This window comes from Mytilus californianus, unplaced genomic scaffold (genome assembly GCF_021869535.1).
Source record: "Mytilus californianus isolate M0D057914Y unplaced genomic scaffold, xbMytCali1.0.p SCAF_7, whole genome shotgun sequence".
Taxonomy (NCBI): domain Eukaryota; kingdom Metazoa; phylum Mollusca; class Bivalvia; order Mytilida; family Mytilidae; genus Mytilus; species Mytilus californianus.
In genome coordinates this window covers 106,831,686-106,851,651 of record NW_026262723.1, presented here as the reverse complement: position 1 = coordinate 106,851,651, position 19,966 = coordinate 106,831,686, and the positions used below count along the sequence as shown (strand labels likewise).

At 32.1% G+C, this 19,966-nt stretch overlaps 1 protein-coding gene across 1 annotated transcript; it reads right to left on the bottom strand.

Annotated features, from left to right (window-relative positions):
* Positions 1 to 1,870: 1,870 nt before the first annotated feature.
* On the bottom strand, positions 1,871 to 10,888 carry LOC127709380 (marginal zone B- and B1-cell-specific protein-like). Its single transcript, XM_052214882.1, has 4 exons — positions 10,467 to 10,888; positions 5,427 to 5,533; positions 4,762 to 4,866; positions 1,871 to 3,446 (listed from the first exon to the last, which is right to left on the bottom strand). The coding sequence occupies exons 1-4, from the start codon at positions 10,680 to 10,682 to the stop codon at positions 3,293 to 3,295; spliced, it is 582 nt and encodes a 193-aa protein (XP_052070842.1). The 5' UTR covers positions 10,683 to 10,888; the 3' UTR covers positions 1,871 to 3,292.
* Positions 10,889 to 19,966: the final 9,078 nt, after the last annotated feature.

Genomic DNA, 19,966 nt, shown 5'->3' with positions numbered 1-19,966 from the left:
TAGGTTTATTCATACATGATACAACAGTTAAAAAACATAGAGCATGTTGAATAGAAGGATCAAGAATTTAAACAGTGTCACTGCAAAACAAACAAGAAATGCGCTGTCAAATTTACAGCAAACTAGGTCTGTATTGTAGGGCTGGAAGTGTGAAATGAAATTGATGTATGTTAATGACTAAAGAATTACATTTATCAAAAAGTAGTCATTTTATGGAAGCAAAATATACCACTATATGATCATCCACAGGTTCTCAAATTATTGCACGGAAATAACATAAAATGTCATTTACAGTGAATCAAGGACCACAAAATTGTCAATATTGAAACTGAATTCCATTTCATCATCAGAAACAATATATCAAAATTTGGCAAGCTTTGGTTGAACATTTCTCTAGTTATTGCTCAGAAACCACAATATTCAATTTTCCAAACAATCATGAACCATAACTCCATAAGTACATAAGTAAAAATCGTCTTTATAAAACTTTACCTCCGCTCTGTTACAATCAGTAACAATATGTTAAAGTTTAAATAAAATTGGTTGAACTGTTCTCAAGCTATTGCATTGAAATGACATAAAATGTTAGTTTCTGGCCAAGCATGGACCAAAACTCCTGAATGACAAAAGTGGAAATTGTCAATATCCAATTTGACCTCCTTTTTGTGACCAGTGACAACATATTTAAATTTTGAAAAGCATCAGTTGAACTGTTTATAAGTTGAAACACAGAAACAGCTGGAGACTATTTTGAATATCTTTATTAGACCACAAAGAAGAACACAGCATTCTTGACCTTTACACAAAGGAGAATAAAAATATGGTTGTATATACCCAGAAAGGGATTGTTATATACCTCTTCTATATAAACTATTAGTTATATCCATTTGTATTGTCTGGCTAGGACAGAACTGGTAGAATGTGAGACATAGAGCTGCTAATCCTGCAGATGTAGTGTAAGCTATTTGTCTGATGCTTTATATTTCAGTAGTTAGAAGACCTGGTTGCTTCATCTCTTCTTTTAAGAAGTTTCCTTCTGTCATATGTGACCTCATTTTCATGGTGCTGTGACTGCTTTAAAAAAACTTTAAAAATTTCATGTAAATTCCTCACTTATGAGTAAAAGGATAAATATATTTGGTATATGAGATTCTTACAAGGTCTTCCATGTCTGTGTGCCAGGTATATAAATCTCATTTCATAAATCAGTGATCAAAGTTTAGTTTTCCTGATTAGGTCAGTTTCTCAGATACTATTAGCAGTAGGTCAACTACATTTAGTGTAAACAATAATTGTAAGGTCTACGTGTCCATCTGGCAGGTTTCATCTAAATTTGACCTCATTCCTATGGTCCATGGGTCAATGTTAAGTTTTTCTCAGATACAATAAGCAATTGGTCAACTACATATGGTGTATGGAATGATTGCAATGTGTATGTTTGTCTTGCACGGTTTCTTTGGATTTTGATGTCATTTACATGGATCATTGATAATTTTAAGTAAATGTGATATTCTAATTTAATCTAATATTTTAACAAAGTATCATGAGTCTAATAGCGTATAAAGGCACTCTGGTTTCATCCAAAATTGCAATTGACTGTCATATTTGTACTAGTGTATAATATTTTTTATTTCAGCCAATGTTTTAACTGACAATCATGAGTTGACTAGTGTATAAAAGTAATCTGGTTTCATCCAATTTTGTAACTGACTGTTTTGGTCCTACTGGTTTATATAGGTACTCTGGTTTCATCCAATATTGTAACAAACAATAATAGTTCTTTTAATGTATAAAGGTAATCTGGTTTCATCCAATATTGTAACTGACAATCACGATTCTTCTAGAGTACAAGTAGCAGACAAACACAACAAAACTGAATAATTTTATTGTAAACAATACAAAATAGAAACAAGATAAATAACAAGTTACAATATAAAGGTGGGTTATAAAGGCACACAGCAGTTAATGACCAATGCTATAGTATCTCAATGTACAATTTGACTCTTTTGCATACAAAAATACAGTATCTGAATTTTTAAGAAAAAAAATCACCTTTGCCAAGTGATTAAATGTAACTTAGTCTTAAAAATAAAAGTTTTGGTAGTTTTCCTGGAGAACTGACATACATTGCTTAAGTTATCTCCCTTTTTTAGAACATCAACATTTACATTCTATATGAATATATGATTTAAATGGAATAAATTATTATGCATTATTGTAAAATTAGACACTATATATACAATATTATTATGTTCAGTAAAAAGTTTATTGAACTTCTGATTCATTAACAATATTATGGGAATTTAGTACAATTTGAACAGTTTAAATTCAAAATAATATACAACTTGTATCAAATGTTTATAATGTTATCTGAATCTGTATAAATAAATACAGACCTTATTTAAAGTGTTTCCATCCTCATCCATAAGTCTCTGGTTGATGAATGATTGTCTACCACACCTCCTTATTTTAATTTTGTAAAAAAAAATCATGAAATATCTGGTTTTGCTAAGAAAAAAATTACTAGCTTCTTTTATTCTTGAAAAACAGACATGAAGTAATTTAAAATCAATTTTAAAACAACAATGAAAAAATATTAACAATTCATTTAAAAACACTAATTCAAATACAAAACTCTAAAAATCTAACTTTAAGGCAAACAATAATTTGGAAACATTTGTTTAACACTATACTATCATGCTTTCTATACATGTAGCTATCACTCACTATAATGGCAAGAGAAAGCATATCCTTCTATAAATAAACCATTGTTAGGTTTTGTACAAAGTATTGAGCATAATGTTGTTACTGTTTTAGATGATTGATATGCACTTTCTGAATCAGTTTGTCATGCATAACAATGGTTGAAATGTCAGTCTACCTGAAATTAAATTGCATGAGTAAAGGAATAAAACAGTTCAAATTCCTTTGTCAATCATGGCTAAAAAACAATGTATAAGAAAACTATAATGTTCAGATCCTTGCTTGCCTTTTCAACAAATAAAAATAACAAAAATATAAACAATTCAATTTAAAGCTTTTGACAATACACATTCTCTTTTCATAAAATGATTATGACAATAGAAAAACTGAATATTTTTTAATCCAATGATTATTTAAAATGTTGAACAGCTTTCCAGGCTGATATTTTCAATATTTTCTTTGGACCATGTGGAGAGATTTGTATACCATTTGCATCTTCTTTTTTTCCAAACCAACCTCGATTTGAAATAAAACAAAACGTGTAACCTTTTCCTGGATTGTTGTTAAAAGTTCTATTGATTTGTAGTCTCTACAATTCATCCTTCTCTTTTTGATCAGAACACAAACCAAACATTCCTTTATCATAACACAGAGGTTTAACTAATGTTTTGTCTTCTCTGTACGCATCATATACTTCCTCTTCTCCAAGTTCTCCTATATAGTTAGAACACATAGCTTGTAATCTGAAAGTAGAGTCATTGTACACTTAAAAGAAGTTAAAACATTATTTCCTATTGAGTGTTTACACAAGTGCAAAGTCCAGTATGTCAGAAAAAGATCATTAAAACATTTGCTTTATTATTTTTTCTTTTTCATAAATTAACTGACTATTCTAGATGAATTTGCTCAAATTTTCAAAAATCATCTTTTTGTTTTGACTCCCATGAAAGATAATTTATAACTGCTGAATCAAACAGAAAACCAGACAAAACATTATGTCTGTCTAACAAACATACTCAAAATCTGCCTCTCATGACCATATTGGTTTGAAATACATGAGCATATCAAAATGCACATACTACCCTCTTGGATACTTCTTTACTTTAAAGGTCATCTACTAACACCATATTTTATACCATTATACCATGGACTTTAAAGCTAGTATTTCTAGCTCCGAGATATCCCCATAATCTCCAACATAAGACAGTGCTAGGGGCCATCTTAAACTTGCAGTGTTCCTTTGCTTTTTGTATGTTTTTTTGTTGTGCATTTACTGATTTTGTGTCCTGGATGGATACCCCATATCCTTTGTTTTTCTATTATAATATTGCAACAGTTTTTATATTGCAGGCTGTTTTAGCACTTACCAACACCTCCCAACAAAATATCAACCTTCATTTGTCAAGAGTTGGCTACCCACAACCCCCCTGTAAAACTAAACAACCATTTTGCCCCACACTCGATCATCTGACTAAAAACATCCTACTGCATTCGCCTTTCCCCTGAAGACCATCTACATTACATTATATTATACCAGTTTCAGAGCTATGTCATCTGGAGGTTCTTATGTAGAGACATCCATTTGACTGATGCACCAACACAATAATTGTAGTCATCCTGACCTTGCAGGCCATCTACACTACATTATAAAAGCAGTTTCTTACATTGGAACATAAGCATTAGCTGATAAGCAGAGCTGTTGTACCTTCACCTTCTCTAGACAAAAACCATAGATCCCCGGTCTTCAAATACATTTTTTTACCTTGAAAGCTATTTCAAAGCTCACTACATTGTAGCTGTGTTTTTATCAATGTATATTTGTTCTGCCTAACAGGAGTTCCCCAGGTAACTTTTTTATAAACAATGCCATAATACTTGTTCCTCTTGGAACAAACATTCTTTACCCTTTATTCTGTTCGGATTCCAGTGGAAATAATATTTCAGAATATTTGTTCCATTTGGAAACTAAACTTCTATTTCATGTCATTTTCACTACCTTGCTTTTCTTTCAAAAAGTGACCCCCTCCCCTACACACACAAACATCATGCTGTATTTACCTTGTAGGCCATTTACCACCACCCTGCATTATACCAGGGGAGTCATTAGCTGGCATTCCTGGACCAGATAAATGTTTCTTTCCTTTCAATTCTTTAACACCATATCTACATACACAAAACAGTATTGTATAGAATCATCATGATGAGCAAATATTAACATCTTTACATGTATGTAAACCATATAAACTGACTTTACAAAAAAACTTACTGCATGATGAGTTTTATCATTGTTTTAAAGTCTTGTGTAGACTACAGACCATAAGTTATGTTACGTTTGTCTATTCAGACTTCAGCTGGGTATGTTGAACAGCAGATAGCAAGTGTAGATAACAAATAATTCTGATTAACTTTTTTAAATCTTGATCATGATAAACATCTTAATTTTGTTTTTATATTAATACAAAAATTTTAGTCTGAACTTTCACCAGACAGCATAAAACGTGGTGTCATTTCCCATGTTTCATAGAAGATCTTTAAGTGTATAAGTAGCACAAAAGTAGAAAAAGATAAATCGGTGTACCAAGAGGGGATTGGGTCAAAAACATAATTCAAATGATAGACAAAGGACTGACTAGAGATTCCTAACTTAGTTGGCTTGCAACAATTTGTGTCGGATCCTATTTATTGTTTATAAAAGCAAAAAGAACATGTTTAAATATACTTACTGATCAAACCCATTACGACCACACACAGTATCTGTTACATCGAAGATTTCTGATTCTGTAAGTCTTTTAGGTCGTCCACGTTCAGCTTTGCTAAACCCACTTGCAAGCTTTAATGACAAGAAAAGAATAACATTTAAACTATCTTGAAGCAAATTAAAAGATTAACAGAACACACAGGCTTCTTTCCTTCTTTAATGTATCCTACTTCATAGCAATATAATTGTAATTGTTTTTGAAGCAGTAAGCAGAATATGTGCTGCTCATCTGCTTTCATATTTCAGTCCTTCATCCTCGTCAAAGGGACAAGCTCTACCTTCCAAAAGTTCCCCATGGATAAATCATATCATTAATCTTATGTTTCTAAGTAACTAACTAACTAACTAACTAATTTTATTCAGTATAAACCTATGATTGCGTTGGATAAAATATAAAATAGAATAGCATCTTGTAATCATGGTAATTATACTGAACAGATGAGTAGATGATCACTCCTGTATACTCAAATATACTTTGTGTATTGTGTTAGATGTCCTTGTTTAATACCTACAAGAAGGTAACAACTCCCTAAATGAAAGCCGATTTTATCAGCTATAGTTAGAGGAGGGGATAAGGGGTCAGCGCAATGATAGACGGTGTTGTCGTAGAAGTGAGAAGTGAAAAGTACAGGTTCCAGCCCTGCTCAGGGAGGAAGTAAAGAATCAGATCTTCTTTAACATTGTTAGGTCAATTTTCTAGGCACTTTATATATATATATATCAGTCACAGCTCTGTCATAAACAAGCCAGAAGACATGTGCAAGTCAGATTATGTATTTTTACAAAGGAGTTATAATGCATTTTTAGACTTAATAAAAGTCAGAATGTGTCAGACTTCTTCAGGTCATATTCTGTTCTGTGGAATGTGAAGTTTTCAGTAGTTTATTTTAAAGAGTTGTAGCAAATCTCTAATACTCAATAAATAACCAGGAATATTTGTATGATGCTTTACAATATCAAAATCTATCTTTTCATGCTGGTTTTCAAGTAAATCTATTTCAAAAATTATACATAACATTTTTCACAATATTTTATCTATCAGAAAAACATACTTACATAAGATGGTTAATTTCACATGACTTCTTATTTTTTAGGCTCCAATTCATATTTTTTGTTGATAAAAAGTGTTTGTGGAAGGTATTTTTAAACATTGTCATGTAGATGCTCAGTTGATGATGATGGTCTAGAAAGATTGGCATTTTATAAGGTGGTCTTTTTTCTTGTAAAAGTCAAAATTTCAAATTTTTGGTTAAGAGAAAAAATGGCATTTAACTTATAGAAGTCAGTTTATGTTTAATTAAAGAACCTTAGTGAGCCCGCTCACATACCCACGTCCCCACATTGTCATTGGAGAAATAAAATAAGTGTAAGAAAAAAAAATTGTATCAGAAAAAAAAAATGAATCATAATTTCCTGTCAATATGCACATCTACATAGTATGTCCTTATTATCTACACAGTTTCATGAAATTCTGTTGTGTGGTTTGAGAGGAGTTGCGATGACAAAAGGTTGCAGTAGTATATTGGGCAAATAAGTTCAAAGGGGCGTAACTCCTGGAAAAAAAATTGAATCGTAATTTCCTGTCGATATGCAAATCTACGTAGTATGTCCTTATTATCTGAAAAGGTTTCATGAAATTCTGTCGTGTGGTTTGAGAGGAGTTGCGATGACAAAAGGTTGCAGTAGTATATTGGGCAAATAAGTTCAAAGGGGCGTAACTCCTGGAAAAAAAATTGAATCGTAATTTCCTGTTGATATGCACATCTACGTAGTATGTCCTTATTATCTAAAAAGGTTTCTTGAATTTCTGTTGTGTGGTTTGAGAGGAGTTGCGATGACAAAAGGTTGCAGTAGTATATTGGGCAAATAAGTTCAAAGGGGCGGAACTCCTGGAGAAAAAAATTGAATCGTAATTTCCTGTCGAAAAGCACATCTACGTAGTATGTCCTTATTATCTGAAAAGGTTTCATGAAATTCTGTAGTGTGGTTTGAGAGGAGTTGCGATGACAAACTGTTGCAGTAGTACATTAAAGTAAAAAAGTTCAAAGGGGCGCAACTCCTAGAAAAAAAAAATGAATCGTAATTTCCTGTTGATATGCACAACTACATAGTATGTCCTTATTATCTAAAAAGGTTTCGTGAAATTCTGTTGTGTGGTTTGTGAGGAGTTGCGATGACAAGAAATAGGACTGACGGACTGTCGGACGGACGGGTCAAAAACATTATACCCTCCGCAACTCGTTGCGTTGGGTATAAAAATGATGGTAGGTAACTCATGACATCTAATATTCTGACTTCCATAAGTCTTTCAATTCTGACTTGTTTATGTCAGAGCTCTGACTGTATATATACTCAATATGCAGGTGAACTCCCTCAAGCAAAGTTGATAATAGATAAATTTGGCTATACTTTTTGGGTTTCATATACTATTACTAGTATTTAGGTCCTAAGATTTTTTCGTATTTCAACATGTTTAATACACATCATTGGCTTTCAAATGTTTAATTAGGTCTGAGCATTCCTGGTGCAGGTAATTCCAGAAAGGTACTATAGATTCATGAAATTTATAAGTGTTACTTTCATTTGCAGAACCTACATGTACCTTTAATTTTGCCTACTGCATTTATTGTTAATTTTTTCACATCCTAACATGCACGAAACATTTGCCTCTGGACAAAAAGCAACCAACAATCAATCTTCTCTCATTTCAGTTTGTAGACTTTTGGATAATAACACTTGTATACATATATAGTCATATTCTTTATTTCTCATGGGTAAGCTCGGTCAATTTTCAGTACAAACACTTATATTCTCACTTGAGGCCTTTACACTGAATTTACATTTGTATCACATAAAATTTGACGTAACCAAGACAACTGAACATAATAAATAATACTTTGTACACGAGACATTTTTAAAAATATTAAAAACATTCTTTATTCAAGAATTCTTGGATTATCCATGGCCAGTAAATACTTAAAACTTGAATTTAACTTGTAAGCTATTAGGTCAGGGATTTGGTTACCACAAATTACTTAAATTAACAATGATTAAAGTAAAAAACCTTTACTAATTAAATTCTTTCATTGATCTATACAAAGATCTGGTTTGGGAAATTTAGCTGTACCTGTAGAAACCTTATTACAAATGGGATTTCACATAAAAAAAATAATATGGTAATGTTGTTTATTGAGACTGCATATTTAAATATGATCCATGTACAAATGTAAAATTAGTGAACCTTTGAATAAAATTATTCTTAAACATGTTAAAGGTTATAAATTTAACACTATATATACAAGTTTATAAGATCTTTGAATATTGTCTTTATTGTAAAATGTACCAATTAAATATAATTGCTATAGATACAGTCTGTGATTAAAGTTTTTTTTATACATATATTTGTAAATAACTTTGTCCAACATTTGAGGATTTTTTAACTTAGACAGAAGCCTTTTCAATATCTAAAGACAAGTGTCCAGAGTCAAATTTTGAAAATTTTTGATGAACTTTTTAGTGACAATTTATTTTTGGTGGGGACGGCACATAGAATAGGTGTATAAATTGATCGAACATTTGAATATATGTTCATATGGCATGAAATCAAATAATGATCATCATCAGGTACATTCATAAAAGAAATACAACGTCGCCTGTATGAAAAAGAGGACAATCATTTAATATTCTGGGCGGAGGGAACAGAAGCATTTTTTTCTGGATTGATAATTTTTCATCTGATGCTACCTATGCTTATTTTTTGGCAGCTTTGGTGGGTGAAAAATTTGTACACCCCACTTGAAATAAGTTTCAATAACTTTTGTAGGTCATCCTAAGGCTACAGTGAAAATCTAGTCAATTTAAATTTCACCCAATATTTAATCTAGTCTATTCATATTATCAAAATATCATGACAATGTTCATAATTTTATTTTTTAAATTATAATTTTTAGTAAACATGTAAATCATTTTAGTGTCTATAAACTATGTCTAGTGCTATATCTGTGTCATTGTAATTTATTGTATCTGTCAAATTCATGCCTTTTATCTTGAATATGTAAATGCTCATTTGTTCCGATGTTGGAAAGTTCCGGGCGGATTTTAAGAACTTACTAGCCGAAAAGTTCCCGAGGAACTTATTAACTAGTTACATTTGTACTTTGTTCTTCCTCTGGTTTAAAAGTTCCACCGGAACAAAGTGACTAGTTGAAAAGTTCCAACGGAACATATCAACTAGTTAGAAAGTTCCTTTTTGCCAAATTAGTCAAAACCGGAACTAACAAACTAGCCCAAAAGTTCCAACGGAACTTATCAACCAGTCACAAAGTTCCATTCGGAGAATTGAGGCAAAGAACCACGTACTCTTTCCTCTCTTGAGGGTACTATGAATACTAAATTTGCATGATAATGCAACTTATTCCGTTTTATGTGAGCTATGAAATACAACTTAAATTTTGCATATTTGTCCCCAAAGAAACCCCTTTCAGTGCGTTGGGTATTCTTGTAAATTAATGATTTGCTCTTATATATACTGATACTCATTCTTCCCCCTCTTTCTACAAAAAGGACGAAATATGGTATATTCGGAACGATGTAACTAGTTGTTCTGTTCCGCCAGAAATATTCAACTAGCTACATTGTTCCGGGACTTTTCAACTAGCTACTTTTTTCCGGAACTTTTCGACTGCACTCGGAATAAAACAACTAGTTGGAAAGTTCCATCGGAACGAAATAACTAGTTGAAAAGTTCCGCCGGAACAAAGTAACTGACGGAACATAGTGGCTGTTAGTGTTACAAATACACATTGTTTCCTGCACTTTGTGTTGAACAACGAATATTCATTTGCATCCTGTCTTATGCAAAGAAATTTATTTATTCAGTACTTTACCGACCCAAGTTATTTATTTTCAAAATCTCCCCCTCCCCTTTTCCCCCGACAGTTAGTATAAAGTCCCTGCCTTAGTGTAAACAGAAACATCAACTGTATGTCTCTGGTGACTAGAATACCTGATATGCCACGACTAAACATCCGTCACACTTGAGTCCTGCTGGCATGTGTAAACTGTGAGCCTCTTCATCACTCAGACTAGGTGTTCTTAAATTTATAACACCTTCCTTTTCATCCTCGGCCTCATTCACAGAAGCTCCAGCAAAATCGGTACACGTGCAGACGTTCCACAGGGAGAGTGTCAAAATAAAATCCCTCATGATGCACCAATCCATGGTTTTAAAGAGCTAAGCAAGCGTGGTTGGTTATATACAAATTTTATACTTAACACACACTATTGTATGATTTAAAATTATCCAGTCTATTACACGTGTAGTATTGTGATTCGTTGAAACTGATGAGATTATTTGACTGTTGAATGTCCCCCAAGATTAAAATAATTATAAAATCGATTACGGGTAGGACAAGTTATGTATAATCGGATTTACTTCTCCAGTGTATTTATAACCATTGTTAAAAGGCAAATAACATAAATTTATACCACTCGATGTTGGCTTGATACTCTCGGCTTATTAAACACATGCTGAATAGTCTTAGCCTTTATAACCCCGTCCCTACACGTGGGTTTCGTGTGACTCAGTCGACTTTTGTTTCTGGGTTAAAACCACAGGCACTTGTCTCAGCATTTTTCCCCCTATATACCTTAATATGTGTTATATTAAGGTATATAGGGAAAAAAAATTCTGAGACAAGTGCCCGTGTGGTTAGAACAGAATTCGCTTGACACTGCGCTTGTCTATACGGCATGCTTTTAGCACAGTGTGCAGGATGTCCGTAAAACTGTCGAGGGATGACTTTAACTTAAGAATATCGTATCAATTGGGGGATATATACTCCTTGTGCAAGTGCTGTTGGAGTATTACCACATACAAATGGACAGTTCACAATTGGGAAAGCTAAACTCATTTCTTTTGTCGTAAACTTTTGTTCTCAACCGACCCTCATTGCCAATTTCTAGATGTAAGTCAATATATAAGGCAGATTAAGAAAATAGGCAGAAGATATAAAGGAGACGTTAAAAGTTCATAAGTATCTAAGAGATACTGACAGCGCCTTGTCAAACTTTGAATTATATAGTGGGATGACATCATCTATATAGCGGAACATGAATTTAAACTTTAATGCTAGCTTCTGTTCTGTATGAGAAACTCCGGTGTCAGAAGTAAGCCTCATATGAATGAAGAAAAAAGGTCGACAAGAACACGAGCACGGTTGTTCGTTGAAAACGTATCCCCAAATGTACTAAATATTTTGTCAATAAATCTAAATTATGTCGGTTTCAAAGAATTTTTGGTTAAATTATGGTAGATTTTACGATGAATGATTTATGAAGGGGTGGACAGGGGGTACCCTCTCCCACCTCCCTCCCCCAGTCTCCCACCTCCCACCCTATATCATCAATTTTTCGACCATTGTTTAATTGTACCTATTAAATATACTTTCACAGAAATTGATCCAATATCCATCCATTTTGGTGCCAATCATATCTCTGGCCTTACATTGATACTGTGTTCTGTACGCAATGTTTCGGGTTTTTTTTTCGGAATTTAGATAATTCCATGGAAACCTTCATATGAGACCACCCCTTTTGTTTTTTTTCCATTTAATTCTTTTTTATTACTGTTTTAATTTTTTTGAATATTTTTTTTTATCATTTATTATTATTTTTAATTTGTTAATTAAATTTGAATTTCGTTTTTTTTTTTTTTTTTCGAACTATATTTCAATAAAATTTTATGTTGATTAAGTGTTCCATGGTCATGATGGTAAGAAAGTTTGTCATAAGAATATCAGTGTACATGTGTGGTTTACATGATGGTCATTAATTAGTTCTGCACGGTTAAATATTTAGTAGAAACTGTGAGGCCTATACAAATTATTTTATAGTTGGTTTCACTAATTTACCAATGTTCTATTTCTTTTGAATCCTATTGATAAATTTTTATGGAATCTGGCACCTATTGTAGAGTCTGTTTAATAAGATGCCAGTATTTCCTGAATACTTTTTTAAGTTATAAATGCTTGAGTATGATAATTAGGAACTTTGTAAATTTATTTTGATGTAAATGCGTTGACCGAAGTACATTTTGTATGAAGCACGGTCAACGCTTTTACAACCCTATAAAATTACCAAAAGAAGCATTCAATACTTATAATTACATTTTTTTGCTAGGATCATGAAAACACGATTTCTATCGAGTTTTTCTTTTTTTTTTTAACCTGTGCACTTTATTGTGGAAGCTCGTGTCATCATGAATGTTACATTTCATTTTGAAATGAAGGTTAATTTCAGAATGACGCGAGATTGCTGTTAGCCAATCAAAATAACGTATTATAATGAAATATACATGTAATGTAATTATTATATAATGAATGATACATTACATTTATTTTCAACTTTGTTCTTTTTCTTTAATCTATATTGTCTGTCTTGGAATTTGATTTTTGATAGAATTTGTTTTACCAATTTCAGTTTATATCCTCTAATTAATAGTTTTGCAATAAATAGGGTTTTTTCTGTTTTGAAATTCACTTTCAGTGTTGATGTTTCTAAATATACGAGTACCTACGCCTTTAATAAAGCATTTAAAGTTTGAAATGGGGTGGTTTGAGTTTTTATGAAGAAATTGGAATTTTTTGGTATTCTTTGTAAAGCATTTCAGGTCTAAAACACCAGTATTTTCGAAGCGTTCACCTTTGAGGATTTCAAGGTCTAGATTATTGCATTCATAAGTGAAATTTAGCATGTCGTGTTGTTTATTTGGATTTTCAAACAGGAAATCAATTTTAGACACTTTTGCGTTTACAACCAGTAGTCCGTCATCTAGCTCTCATTCTTTTTTTCATAACTTGATTAGAGAGTTTTCAAGGATTGACTTTATGTGGTTGTAAATAGCAATGTCACATATTTCAGAGGAAGCTGTTGCTCCCATTGATGCTCCAATAATTTGTCGATATGAATTTCCGTGAACATGGTGAAAGGTAAATTCATTATTGGAAAGGATGAGTTTTGTTATTTCAAGCATAAATTTATTGTTAGCTTTTGTTATAGGATATTGAATTTCTTCATGTTTATCAAGCGGTTTTTGTAAAGCGTGTGTGATTTCCTCAAATCTGATATTGGTATATAGTGATGTTATATCATATGTAACAAGTAGTACATTATTATCAAATGTAGTTTTCAATATTTCTCACTAAGTCACCTGTGTCAGAAATGTACGTTTTTTTGTGTTTTTTACTAAGGGAAGTAAGAAATATATAATCTAAATATCTTCCCCATTCTTTCAAGCGGTCCATTACACTGTGATATAATTGGTCTACCCGGGACATTTATAGTTGTTATTTGATTGTTTTCGTTTTCAATGTTTTGTAAAATTTCTCTGTCCAGTTTGTGAATTTTAGGGAGGAAGTATGCAAGAGGTGTTTTTACATAGTTTTGTTCATTTTTAGTATATTTGAAAGATATTTTATCAATACAGTTTTCTTCTTTCATTTTGTAAATTACTTCATATATTTTTTTCTGAGTGTTTCTAAGAATTATCTCTTGTATTTGTTCATAACGTATTTAATCATTCAATTGTTTTCACCTTCTTTGAGTTAGTCGGTAAGATTTAAATGACTGTTACATTGTTTTTATCCGCGTTGTGAATGATGATATTTTCATCGTGTTTTAGATTCTTGAGGCAATTTCTTTCTTGTAGTGAAAGGTTAAATTGTTTTTCGGTATATATCTAGATAATTCCATTTTCGTATAGAAAACGTATTTTTCAATGGGGTAATCAGCAAACACCGGCACCGGAAAGTTTGATTTCTCCTTTAAGGGATGAATTTTACTCTGTATATTTGGATTTTCAAGGAAAAAGAATGAAAGTATCAAATTCCTTTCAGTTCTTTTGAAATCTTTCATTATTTGTTTTATGGATATTTTTGTAGTTGGAACAAAGTTTAGTCCTTCAGCAAGAACTAATATTTCCGGTTGTGATAATGTTTTATAGATGAAAGATTCACTACAAATTGTTTTGCTGTTTTGAGCTTGATTTGTTGTTTATGTAATTTTATTTTATTTTTGACTGCTTTGAACTTTTCAATGTTTTAGTCTTTTTCTTGTTTTTATAAATTCTTCTATGTTTAGGCCAGAGATATGATTCGCACCAAAATGGGTGGATATTGGATTAATGTCTACGAAATTAGGCCAGAGATATGATTCACACCAAAATGGGTGGATATTGGATCAATTTCTATGAAATTATGTCCTGATGTTAAATGCTGTATAAAAGTTTAAGAAAATCAAAGACCAATCTTAGATCATTTATGATCCCTTTAAGATAAAATCGGCTCTAGATTAATTTTACATAGAAACTATTTTTTCTCCCATCTCCTACCCCCCTTTCTCCCACCTCCCAACCCTTGCCTCCCACCTCCCACCACCTCTTCTCCTACTTCCCACCCCCCTTTCTCCCACCTCTCTTTTTAGATGTCCACCCCCTCATTTATCACTTGCTAAAACGGGATGTTAGTACAAATTTTTTCAATCTTTCTAAAAGTGTAGAAAGGAAAATACTAGTTTAAAGTCACATGATTCATATTATTGCAACGGGAACGAATCTTAGATTGACGTATGAACTCCAACAGATCTTTGGATTTTTTAAGTATCAACATTTGATTCCTACCACCCCTACATTAGGTACTTTCACAGTAACTCTGAAGCCGGGCTTTGATTGCTGATAAAGTTGATGTTGATAGTTTGGAAAGAGGTTTTGTTGAGCACTTGGCTGACCCAGTAATGTAACGTTGTTTGGTATGTCACTTATTTAATGTTGGTACAATGAAAGAAGATCAAGTTCTCCATCTTTAAGAAGGGCCATTTTGTATCCATTGTTGTTCTGTTGATTTGTTGGTAATGATATTCATTAAATATGATGTTTTTTTTTTCTTCAGTTCCATCGTAATCATTTTTACCAAGCCTTCAGTAGGTGGACATTTCCTGGGATCCCAAAACTTCTCAACATGCATCAATGCTATATGCATGTGATACATATCTGAAGGAGAGGTGAAGTCCAGAGGCAAGTCTTATGTCGACAGGAAGGATATTTAAGGCCTGCATTTCTTAAGGTAATCAGATGTGCCCGTGATATGAAATGGTAGACCTTCAATATGTTGACGAATTGAGAAATCTTTAAAGTTGGATGACCGTTCGCAAAAACAATTGGTCTTCCTGTGTTATCAATAGCCTTGCGGATTTTGGACAAAAGACAAAATCTGCCAGATTGGTATCACATATTCAAGAGTTTCGTCATCGATTACTAGTTAACCATCTTCGTGCATTTCTATTAAACAAGCAGTTATATGTCTGCTAAATTTCGAGGTTGGGTTCGAGTCTCGTTTTCGGTAAATCTGGCATCGTAAAGTTCATTATATGATCATGGATAGCATGTTCATAATGTTGTTTGTGCTCGATGCACTGGGGTTTTTTTGTCTCAAAAGTAGTGATAAGTACTATTATATGGCAGTGAAATATGGGGAATGTTTCGTACTGATTCAGCTGCATGTAAAAAAGATAATGATTATATATTGGAAAAAGTTTTTGGTCAGGATTCCTCTGAAAAAGCTCATAACAAATTTATGAAATATATTCTTGGTGTAAACAGAAAGTCCAGTAACATAGCTGTGATGTCAGAGCTTGGTAGATTTCCTATTTATTTTACTATAATTTTATCAATGTTAAAATATTGTCATAGACTGGAAGGTTTGAAAGAAGGATTATTATTTGATGCATTCATATGTTGTAAACAATTACATATTTCTAATGTAAATACATGGTACTCTAGTATAGATTATATTCAGAGAGAGATTGATTTACCAAATTTTGACCAATCAATTGGTTCTTTATGTCAGTATGTTAAAAATAAACTATGTGAAAGTTATTTAACATTTTGGAATAGACTGAAGTATCAAACAATTAACTCTGAAAAAGGGAAGCTTGGTACTTATTTTTCTATAAAAAATTGTTTTAAAAAAGAAAAATATTTAGAACTACAGGATTTTAAAAAAAGACAGTCAATTTGTAAATTAAGAATAAGTGCTCACTCTTTAAAAATTGAGACAGACAGATATTCAAAAAAATATATAGAAAGATCTGAGCGTCTTTGTTCAAATTGCTCACTTGGTAAAGTTGAAGATGAGCTTCATTTTTTGTTAGAATGTCCTCTTTGATACTCAAAGGGAAGACTTTTTTCAATACATATCTGACAATTGTTATAATTTTAAAAATTTAAATAAATCTTCTAAATTTTTATGGCTCTTGACTCAAGAAAATGTAACTCTTATGGAAATACTGGGCTGTTATATTTGTGACTGTTTTGAATTAAGGAGATCAGGTATGCATATTGACACTAAGTCAAGTAAATGATTTGAGAATGAATGCATATAATGTAATTTTATTCTTTTATTCACAATATATATGTGGTTTTTGGCTCTGATTCTGACCAATGCTAATATACTAAATATATATTTTCAAGTGACTATTATTGTTGTTGTTACCAATTATGTAAATCAATTGTATCTGATTTTATGCCCTTTATGGGCCCTGTAATTTGGGAAATAAAATATTCTATTCTATTCTATTCTATACATTTGATATGAGTTGTAAGTTATGGAAGAAATGTTGAATAAATATTTCGATTAAAAATATGAAAAGACTTATTGATCATATGTAACAAAGGACAACATAATGATGAATCTCAAAGAAAGAAAAAAAATTGAGTAAGTTAATGTTCTAAAGGAAAACGATTTACTAAAAAAAAAAAGAAAAAAACTTGAACTCCGCCAACGCAGCGTCCCAATCCCGGGTGAAAAAGGAGGACGGTTATGCAATTGCATGTCAAAGTGAAAAAAAAAGTAGAAAATAATTATTTTTTTTACCAGTAGGTCGTGTGCCATTTTTAATCCTCTACTTAATCACTTGATACTTTATTACTTATAATCACCTGTCAATAGCTGTCATATTACCATTAAGGTTCAACACCAGGCATAATCACCAATTAGCAAAGAATTAAATAATTTAAAACAGTTTTAAATTATTACAATATTGTTATTATTTGATCAGAAACATATATATATATATATGTCTCTGATTTGATAGTTTTAAAATTATTACAATATTGTTATTATTTGATGCACACTTTGATCATTTTTAAATAAAGAATATATTAGGTATGCAGAACTGTGATAAATAAATTACTTTGAGTTTATTCAAATGATTTCCTGTATTATATGAAAAAAACACAAGAAATTTATTCTGGCTTCAATATATAGACATTTCAAAGAGATATACACTTCCAGAGACGAAACTAGTGAATTAATTTATATATATTGTCTTTAACTGTTTAATTAAGACAAAACTAATAGAGACACACTTTAAAACCATGTATAATTACACCAGGTATGAAACTTACGAATTGACCTAGTTACGAAACGACCAGGTTACGAAACGACTAGCATTCTCTGGAAAATTGATAACTATCAAGCAAGCCAATTAGGATTGTTATTGCATGAATGCAATGTTCATCCCCAATGACAATTTGGTCTCATTACTGAATGGGACTGGTAATGGACAGAAATATTTTCAGAGCAGCCTCTGTCAACCGGTGATTAGATAAATTGATCACTTTTCACTGCAAGAAACCCAGGAGAATCGGGAAAGATTTTTGATAGATCTGAACTGAGTGCTTTATTTGCCTCATTGGCAATCTTATTTTTATATTAATCCAAATGGCACCAACAGAAAGAAAAACAGTTTTAGTTTGTAAATGTCCATCAGTTATTAGATAGACATAAGAAGATGTGATATGGGTGCCAATGAGACAACTCTCCATCCAAGTCAAAATATTTACATGTATTACTACCTTTTGATACCTTAGGATGTCTAAATACACAGTCACGTCAAAATGTTTTTCTCGATGATTTACAAAGTCACCTGTGAAGAGCTCTTTAAAACACCAAAAACTCATGTGATTCTAGACAGCATTTTTCAATTAACAAAAGGGTTGACCCTGACGAAAGCCATTTGTTGTGCCGAAACATTTGTCAATATGATAGCATTTCATCTTATTGGTATATAGTATCATTGCCTAATTATTTAATTTTGGATGTAAAACGTCTTCTGATTGGCTGAATGTTTTTTGTCTATCAGCTCATAGACATAATTTTGTCTTGTGACCGTGACGTCATCAACGTTTTTTCATGATTTACTCCTTAAAACGGAATTTAGAATTAAATTATAAGGAATGACTGTAATATTTTTTCTGTCTATTGGAAATAACCTCAAAAATGTGGTGCACACTTTTAAATACGCGGGTTACTAGTATTCAGTGTGCACCACATTTTTGATGTTATTTCCAATAGACAGAAAAAAAATATTACAGTCATTCCTTAAAGACTTTTATAATGTTCCTGTTTGTACAGTGTCGTCTAGACGATCTGATATCTGTTAAATTTGCTGGTTTTTTTCTATAGACACTTATATATCTTCCAATGGAACTACAAATCCGTATATCATATATACTTGTCCAATATTTTATGATTGTTCAATCATTGGGTCTGCATGGTGTTTTCTGGGATTAACATCAGACTGAGCGTGACCATTTTATTTGTAGTTTGAAACAACATTACATGTTTCTTGTAAGATTTTGACTAATCTACCCTTCAAACTAGTTTTCTTCACTTATTGAGACAAAAGAGATGATCGATTTCGATTAGTTTTCCTATTTACGGGAACAGTGGGTCCCTATCAGTCCCCCATTACCGGCAGTATCGGACGCAAAAGCAATCTAAGATTAAGGTCCAACCAGTCCTCAAAAGAGGCTATCAGACGTCTGAGTAATATCAGACTTGTCATCTTGATGATTGATGTTTCTATTAACAGGTCTTGTAAACTTAACGGATGTGTTTCAGGAGACATACAGTATTCCTATGGGGACAATTAATGCTCTAATTCTTCCCGGTCGCCGCGATATGGCATTTGCGCAGATGAGGCGTAAAGCAATCATCAATCTATCAATCAATCAATCAATCATTCAATCAATATTCTTTCCAACCTGTTCGTTTATTTATTCGTAAACAGATTTCATACAGGGACTTCTCGAAGAGAACAAAAACCAGACATTAATCTTTAACTTCACGTTCCTCTATATAAGATAATGCCCTCCCACCACCAACAAAAGTATTGACTATGTTGTCACATACACTTAAAATAAAGGGTAACATGGACACAGTGAGGTCAGTTTCGTAGCTTGAATTACATCAAGGAATTCACAATTAGGGTCTTTTGAGATGATTGAACTAAATTTTTATGTAACCACATTCCAGCAAACATCTGAATATGGGATCATCTTAGGGTAATTCAATATTCCAGAGCAATTCTATTATGTCATGATTTCTTTGACAGAGGATTGCTCCTTACAAGGAATATTTGGAACCAGGTAAGGTTGAGGCAATCTCT